This window comes from Pleuronectes platessa, chromosome 1, assembly GCF_947347685.1.
Source record: "Pleuronectes platessa chromosome 1, fPlePla1.1, whole genome shotgun sequence".
Taxonomy (NCBI): Eukaryota; Metazoa; Chordata; class Actinopteri; order Pleuronectiformes; family Pleuronectidae; genus Pleuronectes; species Pleuronectes platessa.
This window is the reverse complement of record NC_070626.1, coordinates 31,034,266-31,058,307: the sequence shown is the minus strand read 5'-3', so window position 1 is coordinate 31,058,307 and position 24,042 is coordinate 31,034,266. Positions and strand designations below refer to the sequence as shown.

General features: G+C 38.6%; 2 protein-coding genes across 2 annotated transcripts; one reads left to right on the top strand and one right to left on the bottom strand.

The window, feature by feature from the left end:
- Positions 1–2,978: 2,978 nt before the first annotated feature.
- On the top strand, positions 2,979–12,158 carry LOC128460262 (troponin T, fast skeletal muscle isoforms). The gene is made up of 13 exons (XM_053445752.1): positions 2,979–2,988; positions 3,288–3,425; positions 6,589–6,606; positions 6,821–6,838; positions 8,236–8,254; positions 8,359–8,404; positions 9,113–9,229; positions 9,337–9,414; positions 10,077–10,190; positions 10,304–10,413; positions 10,774–10,864; positions 11,469–11,509; positions 12,089–12,158. Exons 1-13 carry the CDS (start codon positions 2,979–2,981, stop codon positions 12,123–12,125), a joined length of 837 nt encoding a protein of 278 aa, XP_053301727.1. The 3' UTR covers positions 12,126–12,158.
- A 1,314-nt stretch (positions 12,159–13,472) lies between these two features.
- Positions 13,473–15,065, bottom strand: LOC128442975 (myoblast determination protein 1 homolog). Its single transcript, XM_053425640.1, has 3 exons — positions 14,535–15,065; positions 13,933–14,002; positions 13,473–13,666 (listed from the first exon to the last, which is right to left on the bottom strand). Exons 1-3 carry the CDS (start codon positions 15,063–15,065, stop codon positions 13,473–13,475), a joined length of 795 nt encoding a protein of 264 aa, XP_053281615.1.
- Positions 15,066–24,042: the final 8,977 nt, after the last annotated feature.

Below are 24,042 nucleotides of genomic sequence, written 5' to 3'. Positions count from 1 at the left end.
AGAAACTTTACTGCTGTAATTATAAGGGTCACATTCAAAGGTTAACCCAGGTGTACTAGATGTCCTTTCTAACTAACTTGTGTAATATGTTGTTTTACTCGCATCCAGGACTCGGACTCGACTCTCGATTTTTGGACATAACCACATTCAGAATCAGAAGTTACAGACGAGCACTTAAACGTATTTTTATATAGTAGACTTTAATAATTTTACAAAAGCTATCACCTGTAACGTTAGTCGGTGTTGTGCCGGATCAGAGTTCACAGGGAACTGTCCCGTGCACCATCAGTAGCAGTCGGTGATCAGAGACGCTTTGAATGGTGCGTTTTGCTTTGACGAGTCTCGGTGACTCGGACTCGGGCAACGGGGACTCGACCCCGACTCGAACTGTGAAGACAAAAGACTCGACTATAGTCATGCAACTGGTTTTGGTTTCATTTGTCCAAGTGTTGAGATCATCTGCGATTTCTGTCTCGACTCCACTAGAATGAAACTCGATTGGAAAAAGACCTTTTTAAAGAATCTCCTTATTTTCTACTTAGTGCCTAAACATTTACTTGTAGTTAACGTGGCAGTTGTAATTGAACGTGTGGATTCTGAATGTGAAATTAATACTATCCATAGTAGCATTAAAAATTAAAACAGAAACATGTCATCATCTAAACGTCGCCAGGCAACCAGCTGAAACATCGCACAACACAACCCCCCCCCCCCCTCGCCGCCTTAACCACACGTTTTCTGTACGATCATTTAAATTAGTGAAGCCTGAAGGTTAAGGAGGAGGAGTTATGGTATTTGAGCGGCAGAGCAGCGTCTCTGACTCGTTTCACATCAGCACTGTCTCATTCCTGTTCTTTGGCCTCAGGTGTGAAGTCTGCACTCACCATGTCGGACACAGAGGAAGTGTAAGTGCTTTCCAAACATGCACATCAACGCACAACACCAGGATTTAACCTTTCATTTCTAAATGTCTTGTATTTCTTTGTCTTTTCAGGGACCAGTACGAGGGTAAGTGACAATTCAGAAACATTTCAATTATTTTAATTTCTACGTGTCTTCGTCCCTGCTGTCCAGGACCCTCAGACTCATTCTCTCTCTTTGTGCGTCTCTCGTCTCCTTTGGTTCATTCTGTGTCCTTTTCAGTCTCTTTGTCGTTTTTCTGTTTATTTTTGGTTGTTTGGTCTCTTGGTATCTTTTTATATCTTTTTTTTTGGGGGGGGGGGGGGGGGTCTTCTTGTTTTAAGTCTCCTTGTACTCGTTCTATCTGTGGTTGTGTTTTTTACACAAATTCCTTGTTGTGTGTGTCTTTATGTGTCTGTCTTAATTCTGAGTCTCTTTTTTCATTTCATCTTTTTTACTTATTTTTCATCTTTTCCTCTTTTTTGTGATTTTGTGTCTAAAACCATGTTGAAAATTAAATTAATAGAATTTACAAAGCATTTGTATTTATATTTAAAGTCTTTTTAAATTTTTTAATTACAACTTACCTTGAAAGAGGCTTAGTGTGCGAAACAGACTTTAGTGATTTTAAAGTGTTTTTCTACTTTTTCCTTCATTCATTTCATTTATTTTTCTTGGGTAAATTGACCCAGATTCATGTGATGTGCTGAAATGACTCCATGTCCTGTTTGTTCTCTTCTCATCTCTTTCTTTCCCAAACCGAAGACGAGGAAGGTAAAGACGACTGATTCGATTCCACATTTCAGATCTTTTTCCATTGTACTAATGTGTCGGCTCCTGGTTTCACCTTTAATTTGAAGTGTTTGACATTGACACCTGCTAATAAGACAAAATATAGAACATTTAAGTTGAGCTTCAAAAGGATTTCCCTACAAAATAAACTCTTAAACTGCATTTGGGTTTAATTGTTGATAAAAGTGAAATACTTGAGCGTCAGGTGAGTCGGGATTGTCTCCTCAATTATCCACAGTTGCATTAGCATTAGCATTTTCACACAATATCAGTATTTTTCTTCAGATGCTATTATTGTTGACACTTTTCTCATATTTGTGCAGAAAGAAGCGCACATGTGTGTATTTGTAATGCGCTGCAGTGTAAAGCTAGCTCCAGCTGTCAGTCAAACACTTCCATGTTAAGGGTTTCTTCTTCTAAACGAGTGATGTTTCAAATCACATGGTTAAGAAAAAAATGTGGCCGAGCTTTTTTGAGCGTTACATTTATTTTCTTGTCATGTGACATGTTTACACGGCCATCTGTGGATGTCACATCAGTGCAGCGGTCGTTGACCTCGTTCACACAACGGCCATATTTCAAACAGTGGAGGTGGAAACTTTCTGGAGGACAAACGTGGAGCTGCTGATCCAAATATAGGAAAATCTTCAGAGAGAAAACTAGCTCAGAGAATTCATGTCACATTACATTTAGAACCAAGCTGTTGCTTTGCTAGTTTGTTAAGTCTTTCTGTACATTAGTTTATTCAGATTCATTTATTAATGCTTTAAAAAATATGGCAAAGCAAAAACAGTGCGATGAGGTAAAAATGAGATTAAAAAAAGAGGCACAACCGCAGAATCATGTCTGAGTCAGAATGAATTAAAAGCAAGATTAAATAAATTTAAAATTAAAAACTACATGTTCCTGTGTTTCATGTCTGCTACAGTAAAAATTAACATTTACTTTCCACTTGCTAAATTTGGAACAGGAACAAAATCTCCCACTAGGTGCAAATAACTTTTGACTTTTTGACTTTTTGATGTCTGAACTGTCAACAAAGTTTGCAAATCATTGTTAAATTTACAAATGTTAATTTTCTGAACAAGTTAGCAAATTTTGCATCTAGTTACAGAAGCTAGTGGAGCAGAGAACCAGTTTAGACTGAAGCCGTATCTATAATAGTTTTCTACCAAATCCACGACATTCAATCAATGCTAACCCAAAGCATCATATGATGGTGAATATTATCAAAGCATTTGATACATTTCCCAAAACTGATTATCTGCAAATACAGAGAGAGTAATATGACTTCAGGTATTTAAATGAGTCAGGTCCAGTTTTCCATCGGCTGTTCTTCAGGGAGTTTTCCAGCCCGACGGTTCAATATGGCTTCTGTGTGAAAGGTCCACTGACCTTCTCTCATCATCATCTGTTTCTCTCTCTCCGTTCTCCAGCAGCGCTATCCCTCGCTCAAACTTCCATCCTCTGTGTAACTAAAGTATTCTCTCACTTCTGGTTTCTAATGGCTCTGTAATGTCTGTGGTCTCCATTAACGGCCTTCTCCGACACCCTCCCTCTCCCCCGGCGATTTGGTGCATGCTGCGTGCCCGTAGCCCAGGAGGAGGTAGTAGAAGTAGAAGTAGCCCCTGAGGCGGAGGCCCAGGTAGAAGCAGAGCCAGAGGTAGAGCCTGAACCAGAACCAGAACCCGAACCAGAGCCCGAGCCACAGGAGGTGGTGCAAGAGGAGGAAGGTATGTGGCATGTTCATCCTTCTCCTGCTGGAAATCAAGCAAAACATATCCTGATCGACAAGTCACAGTCCTGAGTCTTTAGAGGAAAATTCTGTGTGATTTCACTTCTTGCTTTTACATTTTCCTGCAGTCACAGTGGAGCCTTGCAAACTGTTTCTAGTCGGTGATGTCAAAACCTTAATTTATACCCTTCAAAGCCAGTTGTCAGGATTAATAAGAGATTAGCAGTCACCTTTAACATAATTACTCAGCGCGTCATTGGTGCCAAGCAGTTTATTTTCTGCCTGTCACAATGACAGATGCTGTGGCGCCAACTGCGAGACCTCAGTGGTATGTGGAGCAGAAATGTGGCCTGACTTTAGACGTCCACTGTTTGAAAAGCACTTTGTGTTGGATGGATTTCCAAAGGTTTGAGAAATAAAAGATAAAGCAAAGTAAAAAAGGAAATCCACACACAGTTTTTAAAAGTTTACACCACAAAATGCTTCATGTTCATTTACCACATAATTCTGTGTAGTAACACAGTTTTATTAACAGCAGTCGAATAGACAGAACTATCTTGAAGCAATATTATCGAATTTGTTTCATAAAATTCTTAGCTTTAATAATGTGAACACTTTTTTTCACGTTTCCAAACAGTTTTATAATCTTAAAAAGTTAAAGCTGTTGCTCTTATTTGTTGGAGGAAATAATATTTATACTCAGAATTCCGAGTAATTTGCTGGATAAACGCTGGTTTTATGATAAATTGCAGGGGAATGTAAGAAAAGAGCAGAAACAAACCACGTCAGGAATGAATGAATGAAGTTATTTTCCTTGACACAGTGAAGAAAATCCTCCAGTTTGTGGAGATATTATTTTGAGTTATATATGATCTATTCTCTAGATCTTTCCTGGCAGATATATATATTAAAAGAGAACTTGACGACTCAAAACTCAATTGTCTTGTTGGGTTTGATATTTTTGCAGTTTCACTATAGTTTTCACTTTTCAGTTTCCTTTCAGCTCTTTCCACTGGAGTTACCTCCTCTTCATAACAGTACGGAAAAAAACTCTGCAGAGGAAATAAAGAACTTGTGAAAGTTTCAACAAGCATTTAAAATAGAATAAAATAATTAAAAAAACACTTAGACAAACTCAAAACCCACATGTTATCGCTCAGTGTAACAGCAACAAGCTAAAGCTATAACTGACCGTCTTCTCCAAGTTATGGAGTTTCAACATGTTGCATTAACCTGAACATAAACACAGACAACAGCTAAAGTCCATCGAATAATTACAGAACATTGATTTGCTGCCAGAATCTAGAAATTGATCTAGAAATTGAAATAAAGAGACAAAAGCAAATTAACAAACATTTATACATATGAACATTTTTGCACACTGTAAAATAAAATACAATTTCCCTAATGATCAAAGACTAAGTTTCTCTAAAACAGGGTTTGACCAAAGACTATTTCTCCACCATCAGGTCAACATTTAAACTCAACAGAATGTAAATGTCTATCTTTCTTGTATTTCCATGATGTATTTACTATGATAATAAATTTAAATTTGAATAACTTTATTAGTTTTACAGTTGTGGCAGCTCGTAGACAAAGTTCTACGATCACAACGTATAACACAACTACTGATAAATCAACAGTTTGTTGACCCATTGGACGCACACATCGTCAGCATCGAGATACAGCACTTTACAATCATACATTCTCATTTATCTGTGTGGCTTCACGCATCACTGTGGCACGACGTGGTCACTGTGTGTGTTGCACTCGTTCCAGATGCCTAAAGCACCTTCTGCGGTCTTCAGGCATCTCCAACAATGTCCGTGAACCCCACACTTTTCATTTCCTGTGTTATCGCTCACTGTCACATGTGTGTGCTGAATTTGAGCCGTGCATATAAATGTTGAAAGGAAGAAGAAGAAAAGCTGCGTTTGCATGAATCGACTTTCCCGTCTCCTCCGCGGCCTTCGGTCCAAACTGACGTCTCCTTTCAACGTCAGTTTCCTTCGTTTGCTTTGGGCAAACGTCGAGGCCTTAGCAGAGAGGATGATGGGTAATGTCCGCCATGCAAAGGCCATTTCTCTTCAGCTCCCTTCAGTCCATGTTTAGCATCTTTCTCTCTGTGTGTAGACGAAGAGTGAGACTGGCAAACTGCTCCTAAACATTTACGTTGGGGTGTTGTGGTGCAACGCGATGTCTCCATCCGTCCTCCACCTCTGCAAACTCTGCATTTTACTTTACGTACAGTAGAGTCGCTGCCGAGGTCCCAGGCTTTAATGTGCTCATCTGCAAAATTATAAATTATAATGAAAACTACTCAAAGACCCTGAGTCAAGCTCAAAAAGAGCCTTTGATCATTAGTTTGTATACGTTATCAAAGATTTCCATCTGTCCTCCTCTACGAAAGAAATAAAAAGGAGACAATACTCTCATGTACACATTATTATTATTATTATAATTTACAGTAAGTTGCTTTAATGGTTTAAACAATGATTGTCTTGTGCACAACAAGTAAAGGTCCTGCTGTCAGAATTTCAAAGTAATTGTTTATACAGTATTTGAGGATTAATATACTTTAATTAACAAAGTAAACAAAATATATAATCGTCAAATACTGCTGGGAACTTCTCAATACATTGACAGGTCACTTAATGTACGCAAGATAATGAATTAGTTGTATTAATAATATATAAATCTGTTTTTGCCTCCAAACTGTCAAACAGAATTAAAGTAGCTTTTAACTATTTTGCTAAAAGCGAATGCAACACTCTTTCTACCTCGTTGCTGCCAACACGCTTGAAGTGGAATCCTATATTATGAATAGCATAGAAAACAAGGGGATTCGTGCCACAGCCAACAAAGACGATTCCTCACAGTAAACGATGCGTAGTCTGAGGCACGTTATTTATAAAGTGCAGTCATTCGAGTGTCTTTATGAGTATTAAGCCAGAAACATGAAGCTATAGTTTTGTTTTCCAACATCAAACATGAGGAATAAAACCTCCTGCGGCATTGGACTCGAGCAGCGACGCCCACAAACACCCCGATCCTGTAAATGTGGCTTGATAAGCTGTGCAGCATAAAACTTGAACAAGCTGCCCTGTCCCATCACTAATGGTTTCTGTTCTGCTCTTGCTTCGGACGCTTGCTGCATGCAGAGGCCTATGAAGAGGAAGGTATGTTGATTTGAATTCTTCTCCTTTCTTCTGATTGGTCCCTTTTTAATGTTTCACACTTTGAGTTGTCTGATTTGTTGGTTTCCACCCTGAGAGGAAAATTGACCCGCTTAGTCTCAGCTGACGGAGGTGTATTCAGAAATGCTGAGTCATGGTGACGGGCCGCTCTCTCATCTCTGCTTCTTCTCTTTTTCGCATGAATGTTTCCTGCCAGAGGAGGGCGATCAAGATGGTAGTTTGTATTTCCTGCTGAGTCGCTGTCGCTTTGCCTGCGTTTTCCTCCCATGTCTGTTTCTGTTCCTGTTTTTTTTAAAGTAGTATTATTGTTATTATTGATTGAGGTCCCATAAAATATAAAAAGCTAATCACAAACCTCCCGACCCCGGTTGTTTTTACCACAATAATTAAAAAACAATTAACAGTAATCACATAAAGTCTTACGTGAAGTGAAAGTGTGCGCGTATGTTGAATTAAATAGTTTCTGTGGTGATTTATGACACACAGTGTACTGATCCTGATTAGCACTTTAAACGTCTCTGGTTATATTGGTTTGATTTACAAACTAATGCACAACAAATTAACATTGTGGAATAAATACGTTATTTTTCAGTGGCCTCATTCCTGTGTACGAACTTTCAATGGAAAGAAAATGCACAGAAATAAAGAAACGTATTGTTTTAACTAAAGATGTAGTCGACCAGAGAAATATTTGTTGACTGAAAAAGTACCCAAACAAAAACATGTGATTTCTATATTCATGCACTGTACCTGGTGTCCATATTAACTTCAATCAATTACACATAGACTTCCAAAAAAAATTGCATTTGCTGCATATCGAATAATTGAACAGTTAAAGAGCGGATTGAAAATATGCAAATATCATTATGCTAATTCTTGTTGAGCTTTAATATAAAACTGCTGTTCGCAAAGTTTATTTAATTTTATCTTATTTGTTTGACTTAATAAAATATTTCCTTGACATGGAGTCGCCGACTTCCCGGAGCTGAGATTCCAGTAAATGTTAAAGTGGAATTCCCGTATTTTTCAATCTGTAATCGATATTTATAAATGTGTGTGATTGTGTAAATCAATGGTACTTACAAAAACTTTTAGAATCCGTCCGTGACTGTTGCAGTTACCCGATAAGATTACACGGTGTCATGGCTGCGGAAAGAGGCCGTTTATTTACACACACCTACATTTACAATCATGGGGATTTCTCTCTTTTTGAAAGTAAACCCTGCGATTATCCGATATTTTGGTCGGACAAGAACACCTTAACAAACCGATGAACTTCAGTCAATGCTCGTCTTAAATCAGCCTGCAGTCGTACCCCTGTAGGAGCATTGACTTTCAACCAGTATTAATGTGTATTTAAAGAACTGGACTGAGAGGCTAACACACAGTAATCAGGCCACTGATGATGATAGAAAGTTCTGCTAAAATTAAGACTCACATTTTATTCCGACGGAGGTGTGGAAGAACATGCAGATGTAACTCAGCTTGTCCACATGGATTTCCCCTGATTAACCAGCGGCTCTTTAGACTTCACCTCTCTTCTCTTTTGAGTCTCTAACACTTTGATTTCTCTCTTGTGTCCTTAACACTGTTTGGAATCTGTAAAACCAGAGGAGAAGCCAAAGTTCAAGTGAGTTGATAGAAATTATACAGTCTCTGATCTGCGGCTGAGACATGGTTATTACTCTGGGGTGTTACTGGTTGGTACGATTTGAATATCGTGTGTTTCCACAGACCTTCTGCTCCGAAGATCCCTGATGGTGAGAAAGTGGACTTTGATGTAAGTTTTTGTTTATCCATATTTATCCAGAGGAATTTACTTAAAACTCCCGTCAAGTAAAGTTGTACGACTGTCGGAGTTGAACAATGTGATCTAACATCAGTTCCACTCATCAGAACATCACTTACTTAATGTCAGGGACAGGTGATTGTTTTGTGTGTTTTCATTCACAAAGTGCTTTATTACCTGCAGCAAGGAGGTTATGTTTTCACCTCTTTTCCACTTGGTTGGTTTGTTTGTTAGCAAGAGTGCACAAACACTTCTGGACAGATTACAGACAAACTATGTGAGAAGGCCCATACATCCACCAAGGCTTAAATTCAATAAGGATACACGCTCATAGGTTTCACTCCTCTTAACATGCCTGATTTTTGTCAGCAAGATCTAAGAGCCAGTTCCTGGTAAATTGGTGAATCCAAGTTTGAGAAAGTGATTTAAATGTTCTGGATCCATTTTTTTTAGGGCCCATGTCCCATCCTTCCACTGAGTTTTGTGGAATGCTTTTCGTGTGCGTCTGCTGACAAAACCAACAGACAGGAAATAGCAGCAGAAATAATGAATGAATGATTAAATTAATGCTGTAAACCAACAAATGAGAAACCTTCTGCTGAAAATTGCTCACGTTACAGTTAAATCATCAGCATGGGTTTGGGACCAGCAACTTTGTCCCATGTATCAGCTCATGACTCACCTGCCCATTTCCTTAAGGACATCCAGAAGAAACGCCAAAACAAGGATCTGGTCGAGCTGCAGTCACTGATCGACGCTCACTTCGAGCACAGGAAGAAAGAAGAAGAAGAACTCATTGGTCTCAAAGATCGAATTGTGAGAACTTGCCTGAAGAAAAAATTTAGAAACGACAGTCGTGTCTGTACAAAAATAAAACAACGCACAGACAGCTTTTCATTCTGCCTTTTGACTTGTGCTTTCAGGAGAAGCGTCGAGCTGAGAGAGCCGAGCAGCAGAGGATTCGTAGTGACCGAGACAAAGAGCGACAGGCCAGACGGGAGGTACGCAGCCACTTAGTGGTCAAAGCAGAGTAATTCACCACCAGGCTGAAAAGCAGTGTCACACTGACATCTACTGCATTTACATCTGCACAGTACACTGAAACACTGTGTAGGCTTCAGGACATACTTGGAGGTTCCCTCCACTGTGGGATCCCCCAGGGGTCCATTCTGGGTCCTCTTGTATTTACTACATGAATCCTCATACAATTTCCTGCAGTTTAATGAAACCAAATTATAGTAATTATACAATATTTATTTGTAAATATAACTTTCTGGTCAAATCATTAGCAGTATAATCATTTCTTTACCAGTCTAGATGCCTTTTAAACACATTTAAACAAGATCAAATCATTTCTTTCATTTGATGATTTAGAAGAGATTTAGAAAAGGTCAAGCACACTTTAATCCAAGCAACAGACGCTGCAACTTGTTATTATTTTCAAACTATTTATTCCAAATGTAAAACTCATGTACTTAAATAAATACTTACTTCAATTACTATTAGTGACTATACCCAGACAAGTTTAAAGCTGCAGCAAATATAGTATTTTCCACATTTTGTGGACATTTCTGACACAAGGAATTCATTTTGAGTAAAAATCTCGGGTGTCCCTCCGTCTGCCACGTTGTCGAATTGTGACATTTTGAAATTCATCTGACAGGCTGAGCGGCAGAGGAAGGAGGATGCCGACGCCCAGAGGAAGCTTGAGGATGACGCTAAGAAGAAGACCGCACTGAGCAACATGGGGTCGGGCTACAGCAGCCACCTGACGAAGGTGAGCCTCGTTTACTTATTTTTTTCTTTTTGTTGTTGTAATTTCAAATTCTTGCCTCAACTTCATACAAACGCTGAGGAGATGTGGAGTTTGACCTCCTTGGATTGTTCTAGATCGACCAGAAGCGAGGCAAGAAGCAGACCGAGAGAGAAAAGAAGAAGAAGATTATGGCAGAAAGATGCAAACCACTGAGCGTCGCAGACCTCAGCGAGGACAAGCTGAGGTAACGGAAGAAGACAAGTCACTGACTCAAAAACACAATCTTAACACCAAAGAGAGCACACATTGTGTTGTTCTGTAAGATCTGAACGTACAATGAGCAGATAAATCACCTATAAACATGGTCCAGCAGCATGAACGTCAATTAATCTAATATTCATCACTAACCAACCAGAGTTGGAATGTTCGGCAAAGTCACGAAATATCAAATTTGAATTAGTTTTCACCTTTGTGGTTTAATTACATAACTACGCCATCATCTATTGGATTTTTCTCAAGAACTAAAGTTTTGTAACTTTTTCGTATATTGAAATTAGACATTTTTCGAAGGTTTTTCATTGGATCTTTGGTTTGTGTTTGTCAGGGAAAAGGCGAAGGAGCTGTGGGAGTGGCTTCATAGCCTGGAGGCCATTAAGTACGACCACTGTGAGAGGCTGAAGAGACAGAGATACGAGGTCAGTAACGAACGAGGAGAGTCCGTATGTTTCCTTTGGATTTAATTGTTCCATTGTTTGTAAAATGTTTCGGCTTCGTGCATTGTATTTTCTCGTTGTGTAAATAATCTCATTCATTTTTCCGAATAGAGATTTAAAAAACAATCCATAATATTTCAACGATCCGAGGTAGACTTACTACAAGCCACGATATTGTGATTTTTATTTGCTCTGTAAAGGAGAAAGACTACACTACCCACAATCCACAGGCGTAATAGCTACTCCTGGGATTGGTGGAGCTCATTGTTACTATGGAAATGTTAACCACGAAAATCATGTCAACGCTTTTTGATGCTTCTGTATTATCTTTGTGTTCAGAATTAACCTTATCTTAGACTTTGTTGGTGAAGATAATTTCTGTTTCCCTCACAAATGAGCAAAGGAAGCAGTTCCTGCATTAATAACTTGTGTATGTCTTTGCGTAAATTAGCTACTGATCCCTCTTTTGGTAAAATCAGATATAATGAAGATGTTGGAAAAGTTGCAACATCTCCCAGGACTGTTGAGGTCCTGGATGTGAACAGCTGAGATGTAGCTGCCAGTCACAGTTCATCTTCTCTTTCAGGTCATTTCTCTCAGAAACCGTATCGACGAGCTGCAAAAACAGTGAGTGAACACACAAACACACAAACATTAACACACTACGTTAGAAAACAATCGTTTCATAAGTTCTGTCTCGTGTAAGAACAGATAATTAACAAGAATATGGTCAAATAAGGCTCTAATATAGATTATACTTATCAAACACTTTAACTAGTTCTTATAGATTATAATGTGTTATAAACCATCTATTACATTCTTATGAATCATTTATAAAGGTTAATTAAAGGGACTTAACGTTTGTTTTTAAGTGTTGATCAGTTCAAAGTTTTTTCACAACTTGAATGATTTCCTGTTTAATAAAACAGTCCAGTCTAATATCTCAGACTCAAAAAGAACAGACAAACACAAATGAAACAAGATTTTATTATAGAAGGTTTGAGAAAATTAAAGTTAAAGTTGGCAACTTTTCAATTATGGTGCTAATAATTTGCTCATTAAAAAATGATAATTTTTTGAAACCTTGAGAGGTGACACAGATCCTTCACCTCACTCTTGTTCATGGTGACGTAGACAAGTAGAGTTTCATTTTAAAGTGTCACTGTTCAGATCTGACTCTGTTTTTTTGCGTTTTGCGTCTTGCAGCAGCAAGAAGGGCGCCGCCTCGCGCCGCAGGAAGTGAGCGGCTCCTAGTGGCGGTCCGGCCGACAGGAGGGGCGTTCCCTCGGCTACAGGAGCGACTCGAACATCAGCAACATCTGCAGCGTTGAGCGGACGCCTCATCGCCTGTGTTTGTTTGAGTGTTTTCTGGATGAATTTAGCTCCAATAAAATTACATAAATATAAAAAAAGCTCTCAAAGTATTTGGAACTGTAACTGTTGAGACAATAAATTCCAGAATTGTTCGTTGTCCAGTCTGAGTGTCCAAGTTTGTGCCAATCAAAATTGACCTGATCGATCTCATCGATTAGCTTCCAGTGGATTCAATTAAAACCCCGACACAATATATATAAAGATAAGAAATAAACCTTTTATGTTTTTATGTTTTACAAACCTGAAGTGTGAAAAAAAACAGATAACGGAATTTAATTGCAACAATTGGAAGTTTATTATACTAAACATTATATTGGTAATAATATAATAATGTTTTATTAAATAGTAGTTATTATTCTAACTTATTATTGTAACTTCCTGACAAAACTTTTACTTTAGTGGGGGTAAATAATAACTTTTACAGAAATGTTAATTGACAATTTATTTAAGTGAATAACTTCCTTTAAATCTTTTACCTAAAGCTGCTCTTAAATGATTCCTGTTCCACAATGTGCAACCAGGTAACATTTCAAAGATGCCTTACATGATGACTGATATAATTGAATACCATGAAAGTCAAACGTTTTGGTAGTGTCGTGAAAGATCTGATGTTTTTCAACCAATCAGAGCCGATAGATTGTGCTTAAAGTTTGTTTTTACTGCCACCCAGTTGCGAATAATATTTTTGCAAGGACAGAAGAAGATGTCAATGATGCCATAATGCTTCAAGAAATAATTTCAGTTTACATAATACAGACTAATGCTGAAGAGGAGATAAATAAATATTGCTTTATTCAAATTGTATACACTCATAAATAATATGTAGAAACATATGACACAACAATCTCAGCATCCTTTGTGTGTGTGTGTGTGTGTACTACAAACAAGTAACTCTTATTTACAGATGTACAAAATGGTCCTCGGTTATTATGTAAGAAGCAGAAATCAATAAAAGCCATATAGAGATTTTTACACACATATATGTGTGTGTATAAATACATTTCTGCTGAGATTTTTGGATCCTTCAGTTCATTCGGACTGAAAGCTGAAGGAAGTGTACTGAGACGTTCTCACCCAAACAAAAAGAGAGAATCCCTTTAGAGTGTTGGTATAAAAATATCTCTGCTCCAACTGCAGAGGGAATCTTTGCAGAGTTTTGAAAATAGGGGGAATAAGTTTGTTTCTCTGTGGAATTTGAGTCCGGGACTCGTCAGCTTCAGAGCGGCTCATACATGCTGCTGGGTTCGGCCGAGGGCCTGGACCCAGCAGGGCTGTTCACAGGTGATCCAGGACCCCGGGGGACCACGCTGTCTCCCGGGAGGGCCACAGCTGGGTCTGTGCTGATCCGCTCTACGATGCTGGACAGACAGTCCAAACTAGAGATGTAAGACGGTTTAGAGCTGCTGGAATCTGTAAGAAATGAAGCAGGAAATATTAGTTTTTGTCTTACAACGAAACAGACAGGTAATGGAGGCCATGTGGAAAGAGGCAGTGTGCACAGACACGTTATTTCAAAGGAGAAATTGTAAAAGTGGTTAAATCACGGTTATAATAAATGACAGAATGTTCATGTCGTCGCATGGGGCTAGGTCAGGGATTGTGTTTCATTAAAGAAGAAAGCCAATGAACACATTTTATAAAAATGACATGACAGGAGAGACAGGACAGGAACTGACCGTCTGTCTGGCTGCAGTAGGAACCGTCACTGTTTTCACTTCTGGTTGAACACGGAGACATGAAATCCACCTGCAAGCATAAATCAACCAATCAGTCAATTAACCAAATATTATCGATCGACTAGCCGACACCAGGAGCTGATGCAGTGTTTACCTCAATCAAAAGTGAACAATTGTTCTGTAGATTTATAATTTGTATGGTTTTAACATCTTGTTCTTTTAGTCTGTAAAACGATTTACTGTGAATCTTTAATACACATACATACAACTCTTAATTATACATTTTAGAATGTCATTAGCAAAGATACATCAAACATGTTTACAGCCACACGGATCAAACCTGCTGCTCACTTGATAATACAAATATTTTAAGATCAACAACTGAAACAATCTTCTGCTGGAAGTGTCCGAATCTGCTTTTATTATTAAACCATATTATTTCTAGTCTAAATCTTATTTTAAGCCTATAACGCTTCAAATGTACATCTTGAAAATCCCATTCATCGAAATTAGCCACCGCAGCCAGAAATAAAAACTCTGCAGACACATTCTTTACATTTCGCGAGGCAGCACATGAACTCTTCAGCTGTTCGTGGGCTCACCGTGCCATCGGAGCAGTTGGAGCGGGGGCTCGAGGCCTCCGAGTCGGCGCTGTAGTGTTCCAGTGGCGGGTAGAAGCTGTCGTCCCGGCCCGTCCTCAGCAGCGCCTGCAGCGACTCGATGTAGCTGATGGCGTTGCGCAGGATCTCCACTTTGGGCAGCCGCTGGTTGGGATTGGGGGCAGTGCAGCGTTTCAGGTTCTCAAAGGCCGTGTTTACTTTGCCGAGCCGACGTCTTTCTCTCACGGTCGCTGCTTTTCTTCTGTCTTCGTGAGTGGTCTTCGTCTTGCAGGCCTTGCAGGCCCACAGCAGACAGTGTCCCGCCTGGTGTGGGCCCCCCGGGGCCCTCACATGCTCATCCTTAGGCACGTGGTGGTGTTGATGGTGGTCCCCTGGCTTCACCAGCCCGGCGTGCAAGAGCCTGGTGTCCAGGTCATCAAAAAAGTTCAAGTCACTGGTGCTGAAGCAGGGGTCATCGTAAAGGTCATTGGTTGGGGAGAGAGGGAAGGGAAGGTCGGACAAATCCATCGTCATCTGCAGAGAGGAGAAGAAAACCCCCCTGACAACAAAACTAAAAAAAGTCTCCCAAAAAAATGTAGACTTGTGAACTAGAAATAGTGTAAAACCATAAAAATTAAAGAAGCTCAACAGTCAGCTGACCTGGTGAGAAAGTGTTTAAAAGTAGAAATAGTCGAGAGAGAAGTGAGAGATTTTAAAGGACCCGTGTTTGTAACTTCACCTCCTTCAGTTCGTCTTTATAAAGGAGTCAGACTGGAGGCGGGGCTGTGGTGTAAGTGACCAACAGGGGGGGGGGGGGGGGGGGGGGGGGAGTGTGTGTGTGTGTGTGTGGGTGTGGGAGTGTTGGGGTCACTGAGGTGAAACTCAGCGACAGAAATGAAGCCATAAAAAGAAGCTGATCAAGTCTTTACCAATCGTTCAGTCTGAAGTTGAGTTGATATTCGACAGTTTAACATATGAATAAATATTCTTTATGTAGTATTATAAATATATATATATATATATTATATAAACATCACACAGTTTATTATTTAATATTTTTTCCTAAACAAAGATCTAAAACCAGAGATTTTTTAACTTTAGGTTGTTTAGTAGTAATGAAAATGTGAAAAAAGACTAAATGACACATAAATCATTTTACATTAAATGTTCAAATTGTAGTTTAATGATAATTTCATTACCTAACCAGTTGATTTTCAGGTAGTTTCAACTGCTAATTTCATACGATGAAGTACAGATATTTCATAGTTATATTTCATAGTGAAAATCGGAGCTGAAACAAGTTGTTATAGACAAAATTCTGTAAATGAGCCGGAGTTAGTTGTGTGAGCTGAAATTCAGTTGTTGTCTCCATAGCCAGTTTATACAACCTGACCTTATATAAATATCTAAGGATAGTTAATGTGCATTGTAAATACATATAACATCCACACTAACTTTACCATAAAACATAAGGCAGATAATAAATTAAATCATTATCATAATTATCATTCGTACTTTCTAACAAGATAAAAACGGTGCAAAAATAAAACGACATTATGTGTTTAAAATTGAAGTGAAGTAAGATGTATAAATCCATGGTATTTAATTACTCATTTAATGAATATAACTCATAGTAATGAACTTATAATTGTATTACATATTATCACATTATATCACATCATACAGATATTCAACAGTTTAACAATTTGTATCTCCTGGTCTCAATTCGCTTTAATGTCTTTATCTGATTTTAAAATCCATTCATCAAACCATCAGTGTTTAAATTAACCTACGTTTAACAATTTGAAATCCCTCCGACTGCTGAGAGCTGGCGTCCTGCTGAGGAGGTCAAAGTGTCGCCGAGTCATCAGAGCACCGATCTGAGGCCGACGGGGTTTTAGGGTTTTAGGGTTTTAGGGTTTTAGGGTCGTCGCTGGACAACAGTTTAAAACAATATGTCCAAACAGGTGAAATGATTCCGACTCACAGGCTCAATGATTCTCATCACTCTTAAAGTTTGTTTGAAGTTGTCATCTGTTTTTCTTTCCTGTTGTAGATGTCGTCTGAGTTTCAGATGAAGCACTGAAATCAATATATATATTTTTTTTTATTTGAGTCATTAGGTAAATTACATATTTTGGTGAAAAGTCAACTGTAAAGATTCTTTCCTCTTGATTTGAGACAATCTCACTGAACTTGTGATTTAAATTGAACTAAAATAACTTGACATAACCAGTTTGTATCTTCTCTCAACAAAAGACTGAGAGAGAATCTAAGCCCACATACGCTGGTAATTGTTTTGTCATTTTATAAATATTTCAATACTTTTGTTGATGATTGTTAACAATAAAAACACAACCATTGTTTTCCTTATGTGATCTAACAATAACACGTTTTCTTGTTTTGTTTGATATTAAAAGTTGGGTTTGAATTCTTCCTTAATAGTGTTAGATTGTATGTAACACACATGTTAATGTTAAGTCAGGGTTAACTTGTTGGAGGGACAGTGGCTTCAGACATGTTCTGTGTGTTGTCTTGTGTTTGTGACTCTTCACAGCTTCAGGTTATAAAGAGCTGGACGGCTCAGCTCAGATCGCAGACTCCTCCCAGCTCCATGAAGGCACCGTGTTAAATTTAGCAGCTCATGAAATCCAAGACAAGTTCCTTTCTTATTTTGGCTGAGCCCCCCCCCCCCCCCCCCCCCCCCCCAACTCTCACAACCCCCACCTCCGTTCTGCCGAGCTCATTCAAAGAATCTAATACAACTTATAGAACACATATGAGGACATCATAGTTTTTGAAGCGTTCTAAGTTAGTTAAATCTGTCCCACTCCTTTTTATTACAGTATCTTACTGAACACTTCATCACTCACAACTTTACAACCCTAACCCCTACTTCATTTCTGTGTTTGTCGGCTGCTTCTTTTGTTGTTTTGTTGTTTTGTTTTTGCATTATAGACTTGTTTATAAAGATGGCCGACATGACAGCTCCCAAAACTGAAATCGCCAAATCATCTGCATTGCCCCCTGGTGGCCGGCTGCAGTATAGGCCATAAACCTTGTCTCATCGAAAGGTTACCATTCTTGCATATTACTATTTTATGGTATTTTAATTAGTCTCGTCTGTTCTATATAAATTCATTGTTTATTAATTTAAGGAGCACTTGTAATTTCTGTATTTACTGACATCAGTCCTTAATCACTTCATATGAGATTATCTTTAATAATTGCATGGTCCTGTATTGCTGTTATCTCCTATCTTCAAAATAATCTTTGATTGTGTCATTTTTTTTTGTATATTATTATGTATTATTATATTATAGAATAATATTATCAATCCATTTATTGATTTTTGGCTCAGTGCTGTTTGACATATACGTTGTTTTTAATATAGCATATTATAATTTCACCACAGCAAATATTTAAATTGTTCAAACAACTATTTCATGGTATTCCAAATGCATTTTGAGGTCTGGATATCATTGCTTAAGAGAAACTACATATTTTTTTCATTGCAAAGCAGAGAGAGCGAAACATCAACAACAACAAAGATTCAAGACAAACAAACAGTAGTTAAATGACAAATAATAAGAAAAAAGGTATTATTATTATGTATGTTTCTTTATTTCCTTTCCTTTTGAGGATTCTTAAATTGAGGTATTTTAAATAAATAAATAATAATAATAATTCTCAAACACAGGCACAAGGTGAAGTTATAAGAAATCACAGGGAGGAACATAATCTGTAGCGTAGCTCCTTTAATATGATTCTCATGTCAGTGGCGAAAAGTATAAACATGTACTATTGTATCACGAGAGGAGTTATAGTTGTGTGGTGCTGCTGGAGCCATCACAGTGATTTCCCAGCTGGTCGTGTTATCGTCTGTCCTCATCTCAGATTTTCTTTTCTTTTTGAGTTTAGCTGAAGCTTTTAATCTCGTTTCCGTCTTCTGTGTTACAGTGAGCGGATCCTGTTTCATAAGGATCCCACCAGCGACTGATGCCAGACCAGTTTACAGGGTCAGGTACCAGGAGAAGATATTTTTTTATTAGGCTGTTGAAGTCTGTGTGTGGGGGGGAGGCGTCCTCTGCTGTTGAAGTTGGTTTAGTATTTGTATGTGTATATTAAAATGGGTGGATTTCTTAGATTTCCCATCATTTACATTATAATTATTCAAATGAAAAGTATAATTTATTATTCATATCATAATGAAACGGCTGAAACTAGTGATTATGTTTCCTATTGATGTTCTGTCAATAATTTTCTTGATGGATCCATTAATCATTTATTTTATAACCTTTTGCTCATTGAGGTTCTCGAGGTTCTTTCCTTCAGAGGCGCAACATCTTAAACTAAAATATTCTCAAGGTGCGTTTTGTTACTAATAATTCAATGATTTGATGGATTTGTTTTTTCCAGATCACTTTCTGTACCTTTCACCCAATTACCTGAATTTACTGCGGCTCATGTTTTGTTAGAGTCAGTCTGTTAATGGCTGCTGTTGTCCGTCCATCAAGTGAAAACAAACACACTGTAAATCTTTCAGTGGCGTCACCTGTCGTCAGCGTCACCATCAAAGCTCAAACGAGGAGACCATGAAGCCCCGGTCTGATCCGACCTCACCGGGTGTGGACACGTCAGGACAAGTTGGGAAACATTTGAACACATTTGGACATGTTGGGAAAAACTGTGACACATTTGGACATGTTGGGACACAGTGTGACATGTTGGAAAACACTGGGGCACATTGGGACACGTTTGGATATGATGGGATACACAAGGACACACTGGACGGGAGGACGGCCTGATGGACCTGGATGTGGTTTCCAGATGGACCGGAGCTCAGAGGGAGTCTCCCAACACAAACACACAAACACTAACAACAACAACTCTGTTTAACAAGTCTTTTCTTGTGTTGTTAACGCGTCGGAGACACTTTCTTAAAGTTCAGCATCACTTTAAGATTAGATTTGAAATGTTTTACTATCTAATACCTATATTTATTTTTTTATATATGTCGATTCATTTATAAACAGCTTCGTGTCGTAATTTCTTCATATCCATTGTGTCACAGTAAATAGTACCGAGGACATTTTTGCCTTTTATCCTAAATAAGTAATTATTAAGTTATTAAAGTGCAACAGCAGTGACGAGTGATATTTTTTTTTGTTTCAACCTGCACTGGTCGCTGCAAACGAAGATGGACGCGAGACGGTTCACCAAAAATTACTACATATATAATATTTATTAACATTATCGTTATGTGCAGCTAATTTTCCAGCTTCATTACCAAAACAAAATAAAACAATTTCAGCGGACAAAAGAAAACAACTTTGTCGTTACAACCCATAACACGTGGAGCATTTGAACTGAAAGCCGTTGAAATGAACTTTACAGCTGTGGTGTGGTGGAGCTCGACAGGTGAACATCTTCTCTCGGCCACTGTCGGACTCTGACTTACTACTTCCTGTTGCGTGGCGAGGTGGTTGACCTCTGAACTCTGTGATGGGCACGACTAACGGCTCTAATAGGATGCAAATATCCTGCTGGGACACACAAACACACACACACACACACACACACACACACACACACACACACACACACACAGCAGATTGGTTAACCATGCCGTGTCTCTGCCCTTCACTCTCTGTCGTGTTTGATTTGAAATGCATTTGTCATATAACAGTTTATATAAAGATATATAAGTACATAGAGATAATATCCAGTGACTGACGGTTACAGAACCTCAGGACCTGGAAGAAAACTCCTGGTTCGATAATCAGAACAAGGAGATGAAACGGTGAAAATGTGGATCTCTGGTCAATAATCGAATAATCCAGCTTGTGTTTGTGAAAGAGGAAAGAGAAACTGCCTCTAAACACAAGCAAGAATCTATAGACAGTAAAAAATATAATGTTAATAAGAATTATAATAAAAGTATTAAACTTTATTGACACTTTCCAGAAAGCTGATGATGCAATTTGCAACTCTACACCAATTTCCTCTCAGATTTTCGAAAAGTGCTCTATAAGTAAAGTTATTATTATAATCAACATGTTGAACCTGCAGAAACTCTGCAAACAAACCACGAAGAAGGTTTATAAGAATTAATTTAGCTTTTAGCGGAACTAAATTACAGAGTGTAGTTGTGTAGTAACTATACACAGTCAGTACTGCAAAGTGAGTAGGAGTGCAGCTGTGTAGTAACTGTACACAGTCAGTACTGCACAGTGAGTAGGAGTGCAGCTGTGTAGTAACTGTACACAGTCAGTACTGCACAGTGAGTAGGAGTGCAGCTGTGTAGTAACTATACACAGTCAGTACTGCACAGTGAGTAGGAGTGCAGCTGTGTAGTAACTATACACAGTCAGTACTGTACAGTGAGTGTAGCTGTGTAGTAATCAGCTGGTGTGGATCTGAACTCTGATGACTCGTCTCATTGTTCCTGAAAACGCTCCTGTTCTCTCCTTTGTTGTGAAACATCACTGAAACTGTGATTTACCAGAAACGGTGAGAAACCACAGAAATGTCAGATAGATGATAACAATGAGAGTTAAATTCAATCAAACAGAAAAATCCAAGTTCATTCATCACAGAAAGTAAAGTCAGAATATCAGAGGCTGAACTATAAGTATCAAATTATCACAGACAAAATAATTCACCACAACTACACTATCATGATGTGGTGAGTACAGAAAGTATGAGAGTAATGATAGTTTAGTGTGTGTTTTATTTCATCTATGGAGAATATCTAATGGTTAAGAAAATACAAAAAAAACTACACAAAACTACAAGATACTGCTCAATTAAATAAAATACTGAAAAATAACTACTAGGATCGTGCAGATTGATGAAGATCTCATTGGTGATCAGTGCGATCATAGATGAAATTATTATTATTGTGATTATATTATATATTATATTCAATATTTAAAGCATTATGTAAATCACGTCAAGCACTGACACTTGTTCTGCTTCATTTCAGTGAAGAATACTTTACATTTTATTACATTTCAAATAAGACCAGTAATCAAATGTAAAGACAGAGGCTGAAGGTTTAAGTTTTATTTTGTGCACCTTATTCCCAGTGAGTCTGTTAAAGGGTTAATGACCTATCTCCTCTCTGTATCCCTACCGCCCTCCACTGTGATTCTGTCTTGAGAACAGATCTTCTCCTCTCAGGGGTCAAAGGTTAAATCAATTCAACCTGCTCTCTCTATCTGCCATCAGGTCACTTCCTGTAGAGGGGACAAATGTGCAGCTCTGCTTCTGTCCCTGGACGTCAGGTCTGTTGTTTCACTCCTCCTCCTCGGGGATGTAAATCAGAGTGAGACTTCTGTCCTGTTCAAAGAGTCGCTGACAAAAGGTTCCAGTGATTGAAGTGGTGACGGTGCTGATGTGTTTTATGAGCTTCTGACCTGAACAGGAAGGAACAGATTCAGCAGCGTGTCACTGACAAACCTCCTGGTCCAGAGTTTCGTCCGCAGCAAGAAAGACGTGAGACGAGAAGACGAGCAGAAAACGAGAAGAAGACGAGAAGAAGACGAGAAGAAGACTAAGTAGACGAAGAAGATGAAGAAGACGAAGAAGAAGAAGACGTTCTGTGGTAAATGGATGGGTCCAGGGGGAGATCTGTGTTTGAATCATGTTGGTTACAGAACAGAGGAAGGAGCTTGTTCATCCTTTGTTTGTTTCTTCTAATACTTATGTTGCTGACTGGTAAAATATTTAAACACGATTTGACTAACAATGATTCTGGTTACTTGTGGCCATGTTTAACAGGATATTGTTTACTGTGATATAAGCACAAGATGTTGGTTATTTTTTCACAGGTTTTTCTTTATTTACATTCTGGCATTTTTGGGATAAAATAATTGACAATGAAACATGATGAAATATGAATTGACGTCTCCATAGTCACGTATTTAGTTTTTATTTTAGGTTTTACTCACTTAAGTTCAGTATTATTATTTGTTGACCATCTGCACATCTTTTTACTTTACCTCTAATTATATCTATATATCTATTTATACGAGAACAGCAACGTTCACATTAAAGATCTTTGAGTGGTCATCAAGACTAGAAGAGAACTATATAGATACAGAGCATTTACCGTTTACATGAGTAACAGTAAATTAATAATTTAGCACTTTTATATACTTAGTAAATAAACAAGTTGGTTTCCAGGTTGTGGAGAATTGTTCCTCTCTAATGTTGGACCGGCTTCTTGACAAGTGGGGGGGTCGGGTTGTGGGGGGGTGCAGCTGTTGTAGAAGGATTAGCAGAGCAAGTCGATCCCTTACAGCCCCCCCCCCCCCCCCCCCACTACACACACACACAAACACACACACACACACACACACACACATCTCAACACTGACCCTCTAAAAGCCTCCATGCAGAAATAGAAGTTTGAAATGTTGCGTTCATGAGCACACTACTCTTACTTTTTTGTTTTGCACTCTGCACTTCCTACAGCCCCCCCCCCCCAACTCCCTCAGGGTATAAACAGTAAAGATAACGGATGGATGGATTTCCTGAGTTCTACGTTTTATTTGGTGGGTTAAAGTTTAAAGTTTAACAGGAGATCAGATGAGCTTCTCAATGTGGCGTCATGGACAGATTATCATTAGACATTTAAACCACCACAGTACTCAACGTCTCTGTGAATATTTTGTTACCCTTTGTTGTAATTTTGTGTTTAGTCTCATTTTACATATAAACTTTGCTGTTTTTGTCTCTTTGTCGTCATTTTTACTTAGAATTATATCCTGTCCATTTGTACTTGTGTTTCGTCTATTTGCTGCTGTGCGTCAAAGTGTGGTCATTCCATGCCGAGTCAAACACACAAGTCTCTTTTGAGTCACTTTCTGTTTGTATGTTGTCTTTTTGTGTCTTTTCAGGTCACTGTTCTATGTGGAGGTTTTTCATTCAGTCACACTCATTGTGCGTCTCCCTGTAACAGTGTAGAATTTCTTTAGGGATTTTTTTGTCAACACTTCTATTTTGGATGTCTTTGTTCTGCTGTGATTGTTTTGCATTAACTTTCTGTTTCCATGTCTCCATTTACTTGTTTAGCATTTCGAAAGTCATATTGTATTTCTTTTTGGTTGTTTAGCTGTTTTTAACCGAGCCTTGTCACTTGTTCATAAAGAGGCCCTGCATGGTTCAAGGCCCCACAGACGCCTCGGGCCCCTGCACCCCGGTATGGGCCTGTTGGGCACAATATTTCCATGACTGCTGTTTGGTGACATCAGGGAGTATTTTGGTTTTAACGTCAGTGGTCACAACAGCAGCTGTGTCACCGCGAGCCTCACATCATTGAGCCCGATCAGGTTCTAACAACAGTACGTGGCCACACAGGAGACGGAGGAGAAACCAGGTCCCCTCGTCCTGATGCTTCAAACAAGGAAACACAGACAACACAGACAACACAGACAACACACACACACACACACACACACACACACACACACACACACACACACACACACCAGCCAGGTTTAAG

What these genes read in the sequence shown, in the direction of transcription:
- LOC128460262 (XM_053445752.1), top strand. An exon ending in TTGGTCTCAAAGATCGAATT is followed by an intron (nt 9,230 to 9,336) that starts GTGAGAACTTGC and finishes TTGTGCTTTCAG; the next exon opens with GAGAAGCGTCGAGCTGAGAG. An exon ending in TGAAGAGACAGAGATACGAG is followed by an intron (nt 10,865 to 11,468) that starts GTCAGTAACGAA and finishes CTTCTCTTTCAG; the next exon opens with GTCATTTCTCTCAGAAACCG.
- LOC128442975 (XM_053425640.1), bottom strand. Translation starts at nt 15,065, where the DNA reads ATGACGATGGATTTGTCCGACCTTCCCTTCCCTCTCTCCCCAACCAAT. An exon ending in CCAACTGCTCCGATGGCACG is followed by an intron (nt 14,003 to 14,534) that starts GTGAGCCCACGA and finishes TTATGCTTGCAG; the next exon opens with GTGGATTTCATGTCTCCGTG. An exon ending in CTACTGCAGCCAGACAGACG is followed by an intron (nt 13,667 to 13,932) that starts GTCAGTTCCTGT and finishes CATTTCTTACAG; the next exon opens with ATTCCAGCAGCTCTAAACCG.